General features: G+C 57.9%; 1 protein-coding gene across 1 annotated transcript in view; it reads left to right on the top strand.

The window, feature by feature from the left end:
- The window catches only part of SCUBE3 (signal peptide, CUB domain and EGF like domain containing 3), a 36,631-nt gene that overhangs the window by 9,908 nt on the left and 12,620 nt on the right, over positions 1-14,103 (top strand). Inside the window, exons 3-7 of the mRNA XM_040616566.1 lie at positions 248-373; positions 3,451-3,585; positions 6,536-6,661; positions 7,623-7,739; positions 11,635-11,682. Coding sequence (XP_040472500.1) covers positions 248-373; positions 3,451-3,585; positions 6,536-6,661; positions 7,623-7,739; positions 11,635-11,682 — 552 coding nt within the window. The remainder of the gene's footprint in view (positions 1-247; positions 374-3,450; positions 3,586-6,535; positions 6,662-7,622; positions 7,740-11,634; positions 11,683-14,103) is intronic.

Consider the following 14,103-nt stretch of genomic DNA (forward strand, 5'->3'; position numbering starts at 1 on the left):
CGAGGCTTTAAGACAGCGGGTTAGCTGGAAGTCCAGGGTCTAGACTGGGGAGGATAGGCATGCTCTCGCAGGGTGTGGAGGGATGCTGTAGGTGATAACGGAGCTGGGGACCTGCTGGAATAAGCAGAGATCCCAGGGTACAATGTCAGCTGGGATGCAACCATGCTGGAGATGGGGAGCAGCACCGGTGCAGCGGGTTGGCTGTGCTCAGCAGCCCTGCAGCTCTCCTGCCCTCCTCTCTCCCTAGATGTCGACGAGTGCGAGCGAGAAGACAATGCAGGCTGCGTCCACGAGTGCGTGAACATCCCCGGCAACTATCGCTGTACCTGCTACGATGGCTTCCGCCTGGCACACGACGGCCACAACTGCCTGGGTGAGGGATGGGCTCCCAGCGGGATGCCAGCGTCTCACAGCCACTTGACAGCTCTGGCACCTTGGGAGCAGCCTGCTGGCTTTCTTTGCCAGGCACCTCCCGAGCTCTGACCCCGCCAGACTCTTTGCCAGGGGACCATGGTGGCACTGCAGAACACCAAGCCAGCTGCAGACATGTCCCACGCCACAATGGCTTGCCGGGGGCAGGATTGTGACCCATTGCACAGCAGTGATGCCAAGGGAAGATGCTCCATGCTGGGAGAAAATCTTGCTCCATGGGTCCATCCATAGACTGGGGGAGGCCAGGGTGAGGCGAGGCTGGGAGGGTTGGGTTTGGGGATGCTGGGGGCGAGCCACAGCCTCCCCACAGCCGCATCCTGCTGCGGCCAGCAGCCGGGCAGCAGCTCTGCTCTGCTGCTGGAGGCAGGACCAGCCGGTGGGGCTCACCCAGGCCCTGCCGCTCGCTCAGCTCGTGCTTGAGGTCAGCCCTGCACCTGCCAAAATAGATGAGTTAATAGCAAATATGGTGGGGATGGGAACCAGCGAAGGGACTGGGTAAATAATCCCTGGGCCAAGACAAATCCAGCATGTGCCTACGGAGCAGCCATGCATCCTCCCCGCCACTTCCCACTGCCCCAAGCTCCATCCGGCCGTGGCGGAGTCAATGCTCCCAGCAGACCCCCGGGGCCAGCCGGGCTGCCCGCGCCCCGGCACCCGCTTCCTCCCGCAGCACCCACGGGTGGGATCGCCAGGGCACAGGGCCGCCTGCCTTCCCTCCGCTTGCAGCTCATGGTATTTTCTAATTAGTGTCTGCAGAGGGGTCATTAATGAGCTCATCATTGGGAGGAGGAGGAGGGGGAAGGGATTATGGACACATACGCTTTGCATTAACCACCATCACCAGGATCTGTGCAGCCTCCTTGGGGAGGGGGGAGATTTACACAGCTGGGAGGAGGCGCGGGCGGGCGGCTCTGCCTTCCTCTCCCGCAGGAGGATGAGCCCAAGAAGAAGAAAGGAAAGCCGGGCTCAGTGAGCCACAGACGTCATGTGTTTACAGAGTTGGGTAGGAGGGGAGAGAGGTGGCTGGGGAGCAGCTGGGTGAGGGGGCACCTTGGCGGGGCAGCCCTGGCTCCCCCCTTGAGCCTTTTCTCAGGCTCATCCCAGAATCTCAGCCACGTTGCTTTGCCGTAGGGATGGTGCAGGTTTATCCCTTCAAGCCCATTTTACAGATGAGGATGCTGAGACCTCATGCTGAGATGGGATGGCTCAGCAGCTGATCTTGGGGGGGCAGCAGGGATGAACCGTGGTGGAATTTTCCCATCCTCCCCCCGCCTCCCCATGCTGCCTGTGCTTTGCCCAGCCTGCTGGCATCCCTGCTTAGCCAGAATAAAAAGAAGCAGAGCAAAGCGGAGGGTCATGCCCATGCCTTGGCTGGCACTGTGGGCAGTGACTGAGTTGGAGGTGGGTTAGGTTGTGTGCCCACCAGAGCCCACCAGCCCCCACATTGCCCACCCTGGGCGACCTTTTGAACCAGGACAGGAATTTGAGCCCCCATCCTGACATAGGCCCTGCTGGCTTCTGCCCATCTCCCTTGCATTTAATAAAACAGGTATTAGAGCAGCGGAATCTTGTTTCAGCCATCGGGTTTGAACGGCTGCCTCCTCATTTTTGTGCAGAGCTTGAAGGAGAAGTTGCAAGATGTTAAGCCCTTGTTATAAGTAGGGGGATTTGAGGAGAGTTATTGGCATCTGCAGGACATAGCTTGGCTGGGATGAGCCTCGGAGGAAGCTGCAAGCCTCCTGCCATCGCAGAGGACATCCCTTTTGTGTCTAGCTGCAGCCTGGCTGCCAGGCCTAGCCTGCCCTGCGGGTGCCCGGGTGTGAGATAATGTTTTTGACACCTCCTTTCCAAAGGTAGCAGGTTTGTGGGGTGCTCCTGGGCTCCTGTGGCAGTTTCCAGCTGGAGCCACAGCCCTGCTTTGATTTCTGAGCATCCCCTGGGGTTGCAGCATCCCCCAGGGCTTGCCTGGGGCTGGGGCATGGTGCAAGGCACCCACGCTGCTAGGGCACCCATCCGCCCATTCGTCCCTTTGCCCAGAAGCAAGGGGCTGTGTTGCGTGCTGTGCCGCTGGGCATGGAGGGCAGTTCTGGGAGCCCCTCCCGGTGCGCTTTGTCACTGAGCCACTATTCCAGCGTTTCCAGTGGCCGATGCTGGCAGGGCTCAGCTTTCCCCTCAACTGCTGGCTCTGCAATGCTCGACTTCACAGGAGGTTTTCTTTGGCACAGGGCCCCTCACTCCCCAGCCCGACGCCGTCGCTTGGCCCCGGGACCATGGGGCAGGGGTGGCCGTGGCAGAGGTTTGCCTCGCTGCCCGAACCAGGCATCCTCCTTGCTTTGGCACCTCAGGGCACTGGCTGGTTCAGCTTGGACCACTGTCCCCAAAAACCCTCTGGAGAGAGTAACGGGCTGTTGCTCTTCATTCACAGGGATTTGCCGGGATGGAGCCGGAGCAGCCCAGGGCGGGGGCATTGCCACTGCCACAGGGACACATCTCGAGCCCTTTCCAGCCATGGTTTGTTAAACCAGAACAGGCACAAGGGCAGCAGAGCTGCTGGGGATTTGAGTCCCCTTACAAGCAATTATCTCTGCTCTGGGCTAAGGTTTCCCAGCTCCCCCTAATGAAGTGCAGGCATCCCCAGCCAGCAACAGGCTCAGAGGGGCTGGGAGTGGGGGGCAGCTGCAGCTGGCATCCCAGCCAAACATCCTGGGTGCTTTGGGGGTCCCAGGACGAGAAAAATCCCTTCCTCTGTGGTTTGGTGTTTCTTTCTGTAAAACAAGGCCAGACCTTTTCTTTTTTTTGCCCATCAGCTGGGGAAGCTGTATAACCTCTGCAAGCCATCCCTTGATGTGCTTTGCCTTCATCCCCTGCAGCCCTAAAGCATCCCCCTTTCTTCTAGCCGGCGAATCACAGGTGCAGAGCAGAAATAAATTGCTGCTTGGCAAATCTGTGGTGCCTGGTTCCCCATCCCCTGGGGATGCTGCAGAGCTGCACTCATGTCCTGTCACCTTCCCTTTGCAGACCTGGATGAGTGCTCAGAGGGCAACGGTGGCTGCCAGCAGACCTGTGTCAACATGATGGGCAGCTACGAGTGCTTCTGTCGGGAGGGCTTCTTCCTCAGTGACAACCAGCACACCTGCATCCAGCGCCCTGAAGGTTAGTGCACAACATCCCCCCCACGCCAGGGCACTCTTCATCCCCTGTGTTTACTGGGCCAGTCTGTCCCCTGTCCCCTCTGGCCACCCCTGCATCATGCCTGGGTTTGGGTGCTGGTTCTGGACCTTTCTTGGTGTTACAGATTTGAAAGCTAATTAATTTATGATGAGCACACGGGGAGAGGATGCTGCAGGGCTAATAAACATCTCCCTAACAAAACCCTCGCAGGCCCCTTAGTAAAGTACAATAATAATGAACAGAGAATGTTAATCCTATACCCAGAGTGTTTTATTAAAACAAAGGTACCCAGAAATCCTCACGCCGCCCTACAAGACTCATCTTCTCCTGCCAGGTCTTGCGCAGCACCGAGCCCTTGGTCTCGATATCAGTTCTAAATTGCTGCCGTCTGGAGCAATCTCTTAGCCAAAATAGGAGGAAATGAGAGATTTTTGCATCTCTGCTGATTTTTATCTCTGCTGCTTGGCAAAGCCAACTGAGTGTTTTTGCTTTCCTCCTTCCCAGCTGTGTTGGTCACTCCAGCTCCCTGGGGAATCTTGCCCAGCCCAGGATAGCTCAGCGGCTGTGGTGGCTTCTCCTGCGTCCCCATCCCCTGTGGGTCTGGGAGGGATGAGCTGGCTGCTCCTTCCTCTGGGTGACGCAGTGGGTGGCCCCCGCTGGGGACAGGGATGCAGGTGCTGGGTTTTGAGCTGATTTTTTTGAGCTGAATGGCTCAGAGTGTTGTTGGCCTGGGGAGGTCTGTGTTGCTTCTACACCCCGCGATTGATCTTGTAGCTGCTACGTGGTCCCCGAGCTTGGGCTCAGGGGTGCTGCTGAGATGAGAGGTGAGAGCAGCTGGTTCCTAGGCTGTGAGCCTGGAAAAAAGGGAAAGCTGAGGACAGTCTGGGTCTGGTGTTAAAGCCTGTTCTGACTTTACTCCTGATTCTTGGGCACTGCCAAGGCAGAAATGTTCATTATTAGAGAGCTGCATTACAGCTGCTTCCTTCCTTCTGGGGGCCTTGACAGCTCCTTGTCTCTTTTCTCCTACCCTGACAGGAGGCTTTCTCCTTTCCCTCTGCTCTTTCTCCTTTTCTCATTCTCCCTCTTGCTTTCCTTCCTCCCCCCTGATGCTGAGGGGATGAAGCGCTGCTGGGTCGAGAGACCCAAGGGAAGGATGCCAGGACCTCCCTCCTGCAGCACCATGACCCTCCCAGTCCCTCCCAGTAAGAAGATTCCAAGAGTTTGGGCTTGCTGGGTATTGGTGCCTTTAAACCTCATCACGCTCAGCCCAATGATGACAGCGGTGCCACGGAAAGCGAAAGGGGCGCGCAGGGTCCTTGCACCAGTGCAAGAGCAGATGCTGATGTTGCAGGGAGAGGAAGGATTAAAGGGGGCGCATCCCACCCTGGGCAGTGGCTGTAGGCACCAAGGGATTGCTGTGTCCCACCGTTGTGCAGCAGAGGAGGATGCCGTGCCAGGGTGGAATCACCTGGGGAGTCTTAGGAAAACAGCGTGCAGCCGTCCCGGCCTGGAGGGGAGCCAGGGCACACCGACGCCAGAGCCTGCATCTCTGCTGGGACATGCCAGGGCATCTCTGCAGACTGCTGGCCGTCGGGATATGGCTTCTCTGGAAGGTGGCATCTCTGGGGGAGCAGCAGCAGGGCAGGGTCAGCCTCGGAGGTTTCTGTGTCCACTGTGGTACCCAGGACGCGGTGGAGATGCTGCCAGGCAGTAAAGAGCAGCAGTAAGAAAGAGGGAGAGAGAAAAACAGCTGTTTGGAGGAGAAGCTGAGTGCTTGATTGTCCCCGGCATCCCTGAGGCATTCGGTGCCCTGGGGGGTCCCAGGGCAGGGCTGGGTGGGCTCACAGCATCATCCAGGCCCCAGGGAAAGCTGGAGCGTTCTGGGGGGACAGAGCGGGGGCTCCCACAAGTTGGGGGTTCCCAGCTCTGGCCTGGCAGCCAGGGAAGGGAGGGCTGGTGTGGTTGGAAGCGGGAGGCTCTAATTACAGAGGGCTCCCCTGCACTGCAATTGCAGATGATCCCCTTGTCCTGGAGCTGAGCCAGGTGGGATCTGCTGGCAGGTGATGGGGAGCAGCCTGGGACACCCACAGACTTCAGCCTGTGGTTTTTAACCCTTCCCGTGCATGCTTGCAGTATCTCGGTACCCTCCTCCGAGGTGCCTTGATCCCATATGGACCTTCCCTCACTGTCCTGCCCCAGGCTCTTCACAGCCCCCTGGCTTGCAGCAGTGCCTGCTCCCTGATGCTGACACCACCATTGCTCACCGCATGGTGGGCTCAGCACCGGGTGCCTGGAAAGGACCTGACCCCCTCCCTCTGCCAGAAAAAGGCCCTGAGCAGGCAGTTGCATCTCTGAGAGTCATCCGCAGCTTGCTGTGGGTTTTGTTAAATGTTTCATAAACAGCTCACAGTGCCCCATTCGGCACCTGCTGAACCCAGCTTTCTGCAGCTGGGTGTCCCATGACCCAGGAGAAGCTGGGTGGGAGGGGGCTGTCCCCCCCCATAGCTGGCTCTGCCCCTCCAAAACCCTTCCTTGCTCAGCTGAACGATGCCATGACGACCTGCCCAGAGGTCTGTAACTGTAACCATGCTCGCCCTGTCTTCCAAAAAGGAGCTGCATCGCCCTGTCCTGTTGGTGCCAGGTGGGGCTGGTAGACAGCCTGCAGCTCACCCCATGGCAGGGAAGTGGGTTTTTGCCCGAGGTGCTGGGAGGGAATCAAAGGTTAAAGGCTCCAGGGTGGCTTTGCCCACCTTCCCGAGCAGCTCTGTGCTGGGAGGTGCTGCACTTCGAGGCCCCTAAGGTCCTCGCTTACAAGGTTTCCCCTCATTGCCCCCATCTCCCCATCCCAGTCCCACCCCAGGCATCCTTGTGCTGCTGTGGACTGGTGCCAGCAAGCTTTTGGAGCTTTTTTTTGCCTCCTTCTCCCTTTTAGAAGGAATGAACTGCATGAACAAAAACCACGGCTGTGCCCACATCTGCCGGGAGACCCCCAAGGGGGGCATCGCCTGCGAGTGCCGCCCTGGCTTCGAGCTCACCAAGAACCAGCGCGACTGCAAACGTAAGGAGCACTCCAGGGATGGGGATACAACCTCCCGGGGACCCCTAACCTTGTTCCCATGGTACAAACACCTCCTGGCCCTGCTGCAAAGCCCTGAACCCCTGGTAACAATTGGGTTATTGAGCCTGAAGCCCTCTGGTTTCATTTTCCTCCAGCATGCCCAGCTCTGCCTCCGCTGCCCTTACAGATGATGCTCCTGTTATCCCCCTCTGCAATGAGACATTGTGCCATTACACTGGCCGGCTGAAATGGCAGTTAAAGGGGGTCCCAGAGGTGCAGCAACCCCTGTCTCAGTCCCACTGTTCCGCTTTCCCAACGGGAGATGAACAGGGAGAGTGTGGTCGGTGCAGGAGGAGCACAGGAATCCTCTCCCCAGGGGTTGTGGTGCTCTCAGCCTGTCTGATCTCCTGCCAGCATCTTGCTGGCACTGCCGGGGTTATTAAATAGATATGTATGTGTTTATGCAATTATTTTTATTTTTTCTCACTTGCTGTCTGCGGCAAATGTGTAAAATCACTGATGAAATGGAGTTTTTATCCTATGAGCCTATTTTCCCTCTGGGCTAAATGAACAGTACCCCTTGTCCCTCGGGGAGGGCTGGCAGGGATTCCCAGGAGCACCTGAGTCATTCCAGAGCTCAGGAAAGTCCCATCCTTCCCTTGTAACACTGGGTCCAGGGGCAGGGACCACCAGCCCACCAGTCCCCTTTGCTCAGGCTCTGCTGGTGGCATTTAGAGATAGAGATATGCAAAGGGAAGACACGAGAAACCACAGGATGGTTTGCATCTGCCCAGATGCCACAGGGAAAGTCAAAGGACTTGAGAAATTATCCAGGAGGGAGGGATCTCTCTGGGAGTATGGACAAGGTTTTTCCAAGCCGGCTTTATGCTGCTGCTTGGGATGGCAGGTGGGGAAGAGGGGCTGGGGCTCTGGGTGACGGCTGGTGCTTTGCCTCCCGCAGTGACCTGCAACTACGGGAATGGGGGCTGCCAGCATACTTGCGACGACACCGACCAGGGGCCCAAATGTGGCTGCCACGTCAAGTTTTTGCTGCACTCTGACGGGGTGACATGCATAGGTAGGTGCGAGCCATCGCCTGGCTGTGGGGCCATGTGTTGGGGTGTGGGATGGCTCGTCTTCCTCCCTGGGCAATTTGCTCTCAGCCTGATGAAGGGTTGTTGGTGGGTTTTTTTCCCAAGCTTTGGGGGTGCAGCGTTTCCTTTTGCTGAGATCAGAGAAACTCGGTGCGTGTGTGAGGGATGCTGTGGGTACCCACGGGGTGCAAGGGTGCGTCGCTGCTCAACCACAGGGAGCAAAGGTGGCCGTGGGGGTGCTTGAGGGGATGTTTGGGGACAGGTTGGTTGTGCAAGGGTGTGGGCAGGGGTCCCTGCCTGCCTCCGTGCTGCTGGAGGGGCAGGGGTGAGGGTGCCCTCACACTAGAAATTGTTACTGGTGCTGTCACTGGCAGCGTTCAGGGAGGGACACGGAGGGGACAGGTTTGGCTGCGGTGATCCGTTCTGACTTGGCACCATGGGGCCTTGGCTCAGGAACAATTGTCTTGCAAAAAAAAGCCCAAAAACCCAAACCAAAACCCCAACAACCTGATAAGTCAACCACCCCCAGAATTGCCCTTTCCCTGTGTGTGTTTTCAAATTGTAAAACATCAGACGGAGATAGAAATTTTACTGGTTTCATATGCTTGTGCTGTTTAACAGCTGATTTGATTTTTAAAAATGTTACATTAGGGGAGTGATTAAGTCCACAAATTGCTTTAGACATTGGAGTTCTTATTGCAAAATAAAAAAGACAAAGGAATTGAAAGCAAGAGAGAGATTTTGGCTCCCCATGTACCTGCTGTGCCTGAACGGAAACCCCTCCATGCTTTCCAAATCCGGCTCTGTCCTCCAGCAGAGGAGCCCCCCGAGCCCCTGGCTGCTCCCTGCCAGCTTGAGGGATGCTCTGGGCTGAGCTGCCATCAAAGCCCTCCTGCCTGTCAGCTCAGCTGCTGCTACCTTAACGTCACCACTGTCACCCAGCCTGCTTCCAGATTAATCCCAGTCCCTCCTGGCTGCTGGCAGGCGCTCGCAGCCCCTTGTCCCCACCATCTCCTGCGGCTGCTGCATCCCATCCCACTGGCTGAGGACCCTCCCCTGGGGTTATTGCTGTGCCTGGCAGGGGGGGAGCGTTTCTGCGACGGGGACTTTGGGACACTGAGGTGCGTCAGTTGGTGTGTTCCTCCTGGATGGAGGTCACCGCGCGTGTGTAATCTCTCTTGGTGCGAGGACTCAGGGATGTTCAGTGCTGAAGTGATGCTCCTGACCTGCTGGGTGCGGGGAGCGGGAGAGCAGCTCCCAGTAGCATCTTGTGACCTGGGGGATGCTCGGGAAGGGTTCTGTTTGCTGGAAGGTCTCAGCACTCTGACCCTGGGTACCACAGGCATGAGGGTGGGACCTGGGGGGGGGTCCAAAATTGTTCATGCTCATGGCCTTGGCCAAAATCTCCCCCTTTGCCCCCACACCATGCACTGTATCTGCTGGGGAGGCATCACCCAGTGGAGCCAGTACATCCCCTTCAGCTCTCCCTTCACCCACCTTCCCAGGGGAAATCAAACACCACGCTGGGGGATTTTAGGAGCAGCACCAGCCCAAAACCCACTGCATCCCTTTTGGGTCTGCAGCCCGCTCTCCACAGCAAGGGGCCCGTCTGGCTCCCGCATCCCCCAGGGATGCCCGGCCCCGCTGTGGGAACACTGCGGGATTGTGCTCCAGCCGTTGGGAGCCGGTGGCCGCCCTGTGGGGATGCCCAGCCGGTGGATTTATGGCCAAGGTACCTGCTCGGATATTTATAACCACTCTTTCTTGTTTTACGGCCGGGACTCAGCAAACAGCCCTCCCCCATCCCCGGTGCTCCCTCTGCTGCCCCTTCCCCATTTCCTCTGAAATATTTCATCATTTCAAGGGGAATAAAGTTTCCAGCAAGGGGAAACGCAAACTCGCTCCCCAGGCCATGGGCTTTGAAATAGTACGCGGTGCGTTTGATGGGCTGCCGGGACAGGCCCCTGGTCCAGGTTCCCTTCAGATCACACCACGCGGCAGGAAGCACGATCAGCCCCTTTGAATGACAGTTTCATTAGGCCATGGCCGGTGTTTTTCATTTTTCCGCTTTTTATTGCTGCTTTTAAAAATGCAGATAATGAATAACATGCCTCTGAGCAAAGCGGGGCCAGCCCTAATGGCTCCCAACATGTCTGCAGGCTCAAGGGGGAGGGGGAGCCGGGAGGGGAGGCTGATGACCTTATATATTTACATTTATGCTCAAAAAGCGGCCTTTAAAAAAAAAAAAAAAAAAAAAAGACAACAAACACATAAAATTGCCCTCCAGCAGCCCAGGGTGCAGTGCCCATGGGGGGAGATGCAAACTGGGCTGTCACAGTTGATGCAGATTTTGGCTTTCCAGGAAGATTTGCAAGGCAGGGCATCATTGCAGCTCCCTCCCGCCGTTATCTGGGGTGCAGTAGGGCCATTGCTGTCCCTCAACTTGTGGCAAGCACCGCTGGAGTGGGAGGTGGTGGGTGGGGAGGAAATACAATTAGACAGAGACAAAAAATAAACCCAGCTCAGGTTTTATGGCTGTTTTCCTGACCCGTGCCCAGGTGGTTTGTGGTGGCACCACCGATGATCCCAGCTTTGTGAAGCTGGCAGTGCCAGGAGCGGTGCCGGGAGTGGGGGCTGCGCCAGACCCTGCTGCCGGGTCAATGCTGGGGACACCAGACCGAAGGGGCCGCGGCATGGGAGAGCTCTGGAAAGGGGAAAGCAGGACACAGGGATGTGATGTGGGTGGCCACGGGCATGCCGTGCATGCTCCTCCACACACATCGACCTCCCTGAGGGGATGCGGTCCCTGCAGAGCCTCGGCACCCCATGTCCCAGCTGCTGAATCCCTGCCCTCTGCCTGAACCCCCTGGGACAGCGCAGGCACAGCCAGAGGCTGAGTTTCCCCTCTTGTCCCCTTCCACTGTCCTCCTTTCTGCACGGACATGGTGTTGTTTCTCATTAAGCGGGGATGCTCTCATCTCTGCTCAGCCCTGTGCTCACCTGGGGGCTCTCTGACTTCAGTCCAGCACTGCCATGGGGCTCTGTCCCCCCACAGGAGCAAAAAGAAGTGCTGGAGTGCCTTGTCCCCTCCCCAAGATGACCAGGATGAAGGAGGGACATCTGCCAGCCATGGATGGGTGGTACCAGGCAGAGTTTCCTTTGCAGGGCAAAACTTGAGCTCCCTGGGTGTTTTAGCACCGATTCTGGGGTCTGCAGCTTTGCCCAGGCTGCTCTCAGCCCATTCTTGGCCATTTGTCCCACCCCAGAGGCTCCCATATGCTCCCTCGGGTACTCAGCACCCTGGTGCTGTGTGATGCCTCACTGGGGCTCCCTGCACCCAGCTGCACGGCTGAGGCTGAGCAGCCCCTGTGCACGAAAAATCTGGACTCACCACCGGCTTGGCCGCTAAATCCAAGCAGTACAAGTGCCACTGGTGGGACATGGTCGCCTTCCCAAAGCCCATGGGCATGCGGTGTCCGTACGGCTCTTCTCAGGGATTGCAACCTGCCCTGGCACGTGCTGGCTCTGCTTCGGTGAGGACCCGGTTCCCCAGACTAACGGGCTGCACTAACGCTCCTCGTAACGCGCTTCCTCCCTTGGCATGGGGCTCTGGCCAGCCCAACGCAGGGCGTGGAACCAGAGGGGGTTTGGAGAGGCTGCGGGACACGGGATGCTCCGGACGGGGTGGTGGAGGAGTCGATAGTGTCAGACCCAAACCTTGGGGTTTGGCTCTTTTGGGAGGTGGGGGGGTGAAAAAACCCAAAGGGACAATTTCCAGCTGGCTGGAAAGGCAGCGGAGTGGAACCCGTTGATGTGTGACACCAACCGAGCTCCTTGCTGGACACTGTTTCTAAATCACTTTTTTATAATGTTAAACAGGGGAGAGACACTTCCAGCAACACGTTATCCTTGAGACGTTTTCTAATGGTAAATATTTTTGTTCTCTCTATCTCTACAAAGGGGTCTAACTGTAGACGGTCTCTCATCTCGAGATCATAACCGGGCTCGGGGGGCTGAGCTGTCGCGCTAACCGCATGCCTCGCTAACCCTGTCCCCCGCTGCTGCTTTTAAACCCCACAGAGCAAGCCTGGCCTTGGGCTGCTGGCAGGCTTTGCTTTCGGGGATGGAGAAAGAAACCCTCCCCTGGCTGTGCTTGCATGAGGCGGGGGCTCTCGCATTGCCTCGGTCGGTCCAGCCCGGTGCAGGGGGTGATAATCCGCTTCCTGGTGGCTGCGGCAATGGTTATCCTCCCCCCACCCCACCCCCACCGCCACCAAGCAAACCTGAGAGGAGCTAGTGGCTGCGTGATGGGGAGGGGGATGCTCGTGCCCATCTCTGCGCTCCCAGAGTTACCCCTTCCCGGAGCCCACCCGCTGGGGGACGGTCCCCTCTGTGAGTGCAGGGAGGGACATTCAGGGTGTCCCAGGGTCTGGCCCAGCAAAGCTGCCAGCCACGCTCGGCGGCACCCAGCCCAGAGCTGCGGCCAGCTGCAGAGCTGCGATGACCTTTTATCGGGCTGGGCACCTCGACTGCTTCCCCAAGGATTTCTTTGCAAATCCCGTTGGGTCCCTTAAGCCCCTCACGAAGGTAAGGTGATGCCTCTGCTCCCCTAACGAGGAAACTGAGGCAGTCTGAGGGTGCAGCGACTTGTCTGCGGTGGGGAACCTTGTTCACAAATGTGCTGGGTGCATGCAAACTGCTGGCGCATCCAGGAGGAGCTGTGGGTGCCCGGCTCACTGGTGGCAGGGAGCACTGACCGTGGCTTTAGGGGGGCTCTGCAGAGCCTTTCCAACAGGGGTGGGAGAAGGGGGGACCCCCAGCTCCGTGCCGTCACCGCGCTCCAGCCAACTCGGCTGTAATCCCTCTGATTACCGTGCAATTATCTCCTTAGGCTTGTGGGATCGCAATCCCACTGCGATCGCCGCTTCCCGGCAGGTGGAGGCGAAGCCGGAGCGTGTGTGGGCAGGGCTCCGTGGGGGCGCGGGCAGGGGCTCTGCCAGCCCCCGGTGACAGCTGGCGCAGGGAAGGGTGCCAAGCGGGGCGAGGATTTCCAGGACATGGTGGTCGGGAAGTGAGACCGGAGCTGGGATGGAGGAGGGTGGGAGAGTGTGTGTGTGCGTGTGTGTGTGTGCGCGCAAGCTGCTTTGTCTTCTCTCTCCTGGAGCGATGGGGCCCTCGCCAAAGCCCTGTGTGGCTGGGTGAGTCACACCGGCTCACGCCAGGCTGGGAGCAGCCCCTGGGCTGCCGGCATCGCCGAACAATGCCGCTCTCCCGGGGCCCTGCTCCAGCGCCTGGCCCCACGGCGCCTGGCCTCCGCTGCCTCGCAGGTACCCCAGCACCCCCCTCCAAGCTTTTTGCAAGCCTAGGACATGGTCCCGCCTTTGCACAGGGGTTTGCAGTGGTGCTCAGCCACGCTGGCTCAGCTCCCACCCCATGCACACCCTGAGCAGCGGCCACATCCTGCATGGGGTGCTGGGTAGGGCTTGCCAAAATTCCCAAAGGTGCAAACGGACCGGAGGGGAGATGGGTGTCGCAGCACGGGGAGAGGCTGTGAGCACGGTGACGCGTGCCCAGGGCACCACGCTCCATGGAGAGCCCCATCATCCCTGGTGCAGCCACTTCTCCGGCTCCTCAATCCCACCAAAATTAGTGCCCACACCAAGGCCATGGCCTCATCTCAGCAGCGACTCTGTTAAATCGATCCTCCCTGGGCTGCTTCTGCATCAGCTGCTGGAACAAAGGCTGGCGTTAAATAATTCATTGGGCTTCCGGAAAGTTTCCTTTCCCTTGGGCTCCGTGTCACCCACACTGTGCTCTTCGCCCCGATGCCGCGGGGGGGGACACGGACCCGGCACGGCCAGGCTGCATGCGGTGCGAGGACCTGGCTGGAGGAATATATGCAGAAATCCTTCCTTTGCCGTTAGGTTTTGTAATTGTGCTGGCTATTAATTTCATAAAATGGTCCCTTTTGTTCTCTTATTATGGGACATCATAAAAATAGCAGCGGCAAGACGAGCACAGAGTGATCCCAGCTCCCTCGCCCTGCGGCAAATGGTTGGATAATTCAGTCATTCCCACCCCATGAGGCGCTTGCAAAGAGCGGGAGAACCTGGGATTTGCTCTTTCCAAGGAATTTCTTCAAGGCATTTTCATCTTGGGTTCCTTGAAGCCCAAATGCCTCATTTATCCAAGCAACCAGCCTTCTGAAAGGAATATTTTATTATCCTTTGTGAACAACTTAATGCACTTCAAACCATTGTTCTGGTGGTTAGGACAGAAATTGAGGATTGATCTCACAGGGAAGCTGTCAAGCTGAAAATGCTTCATTTAAATTAGTGTCCCTTCTAG

Source organism: Falco naumanni, chromosome 17 (assembly GCF_017639655.2).
Source record: "Falco naumanni isolate bFalNau1 chromosome 17, bFalNau1.pat, whole genome shotgun sequence".
Taxonomy (NCBI): domain Eukaryota; kingdom Metazoa; phylum Chordata; class Aves; order Falconiformes; family Falconidae; genus Falco; species Falco naumanni.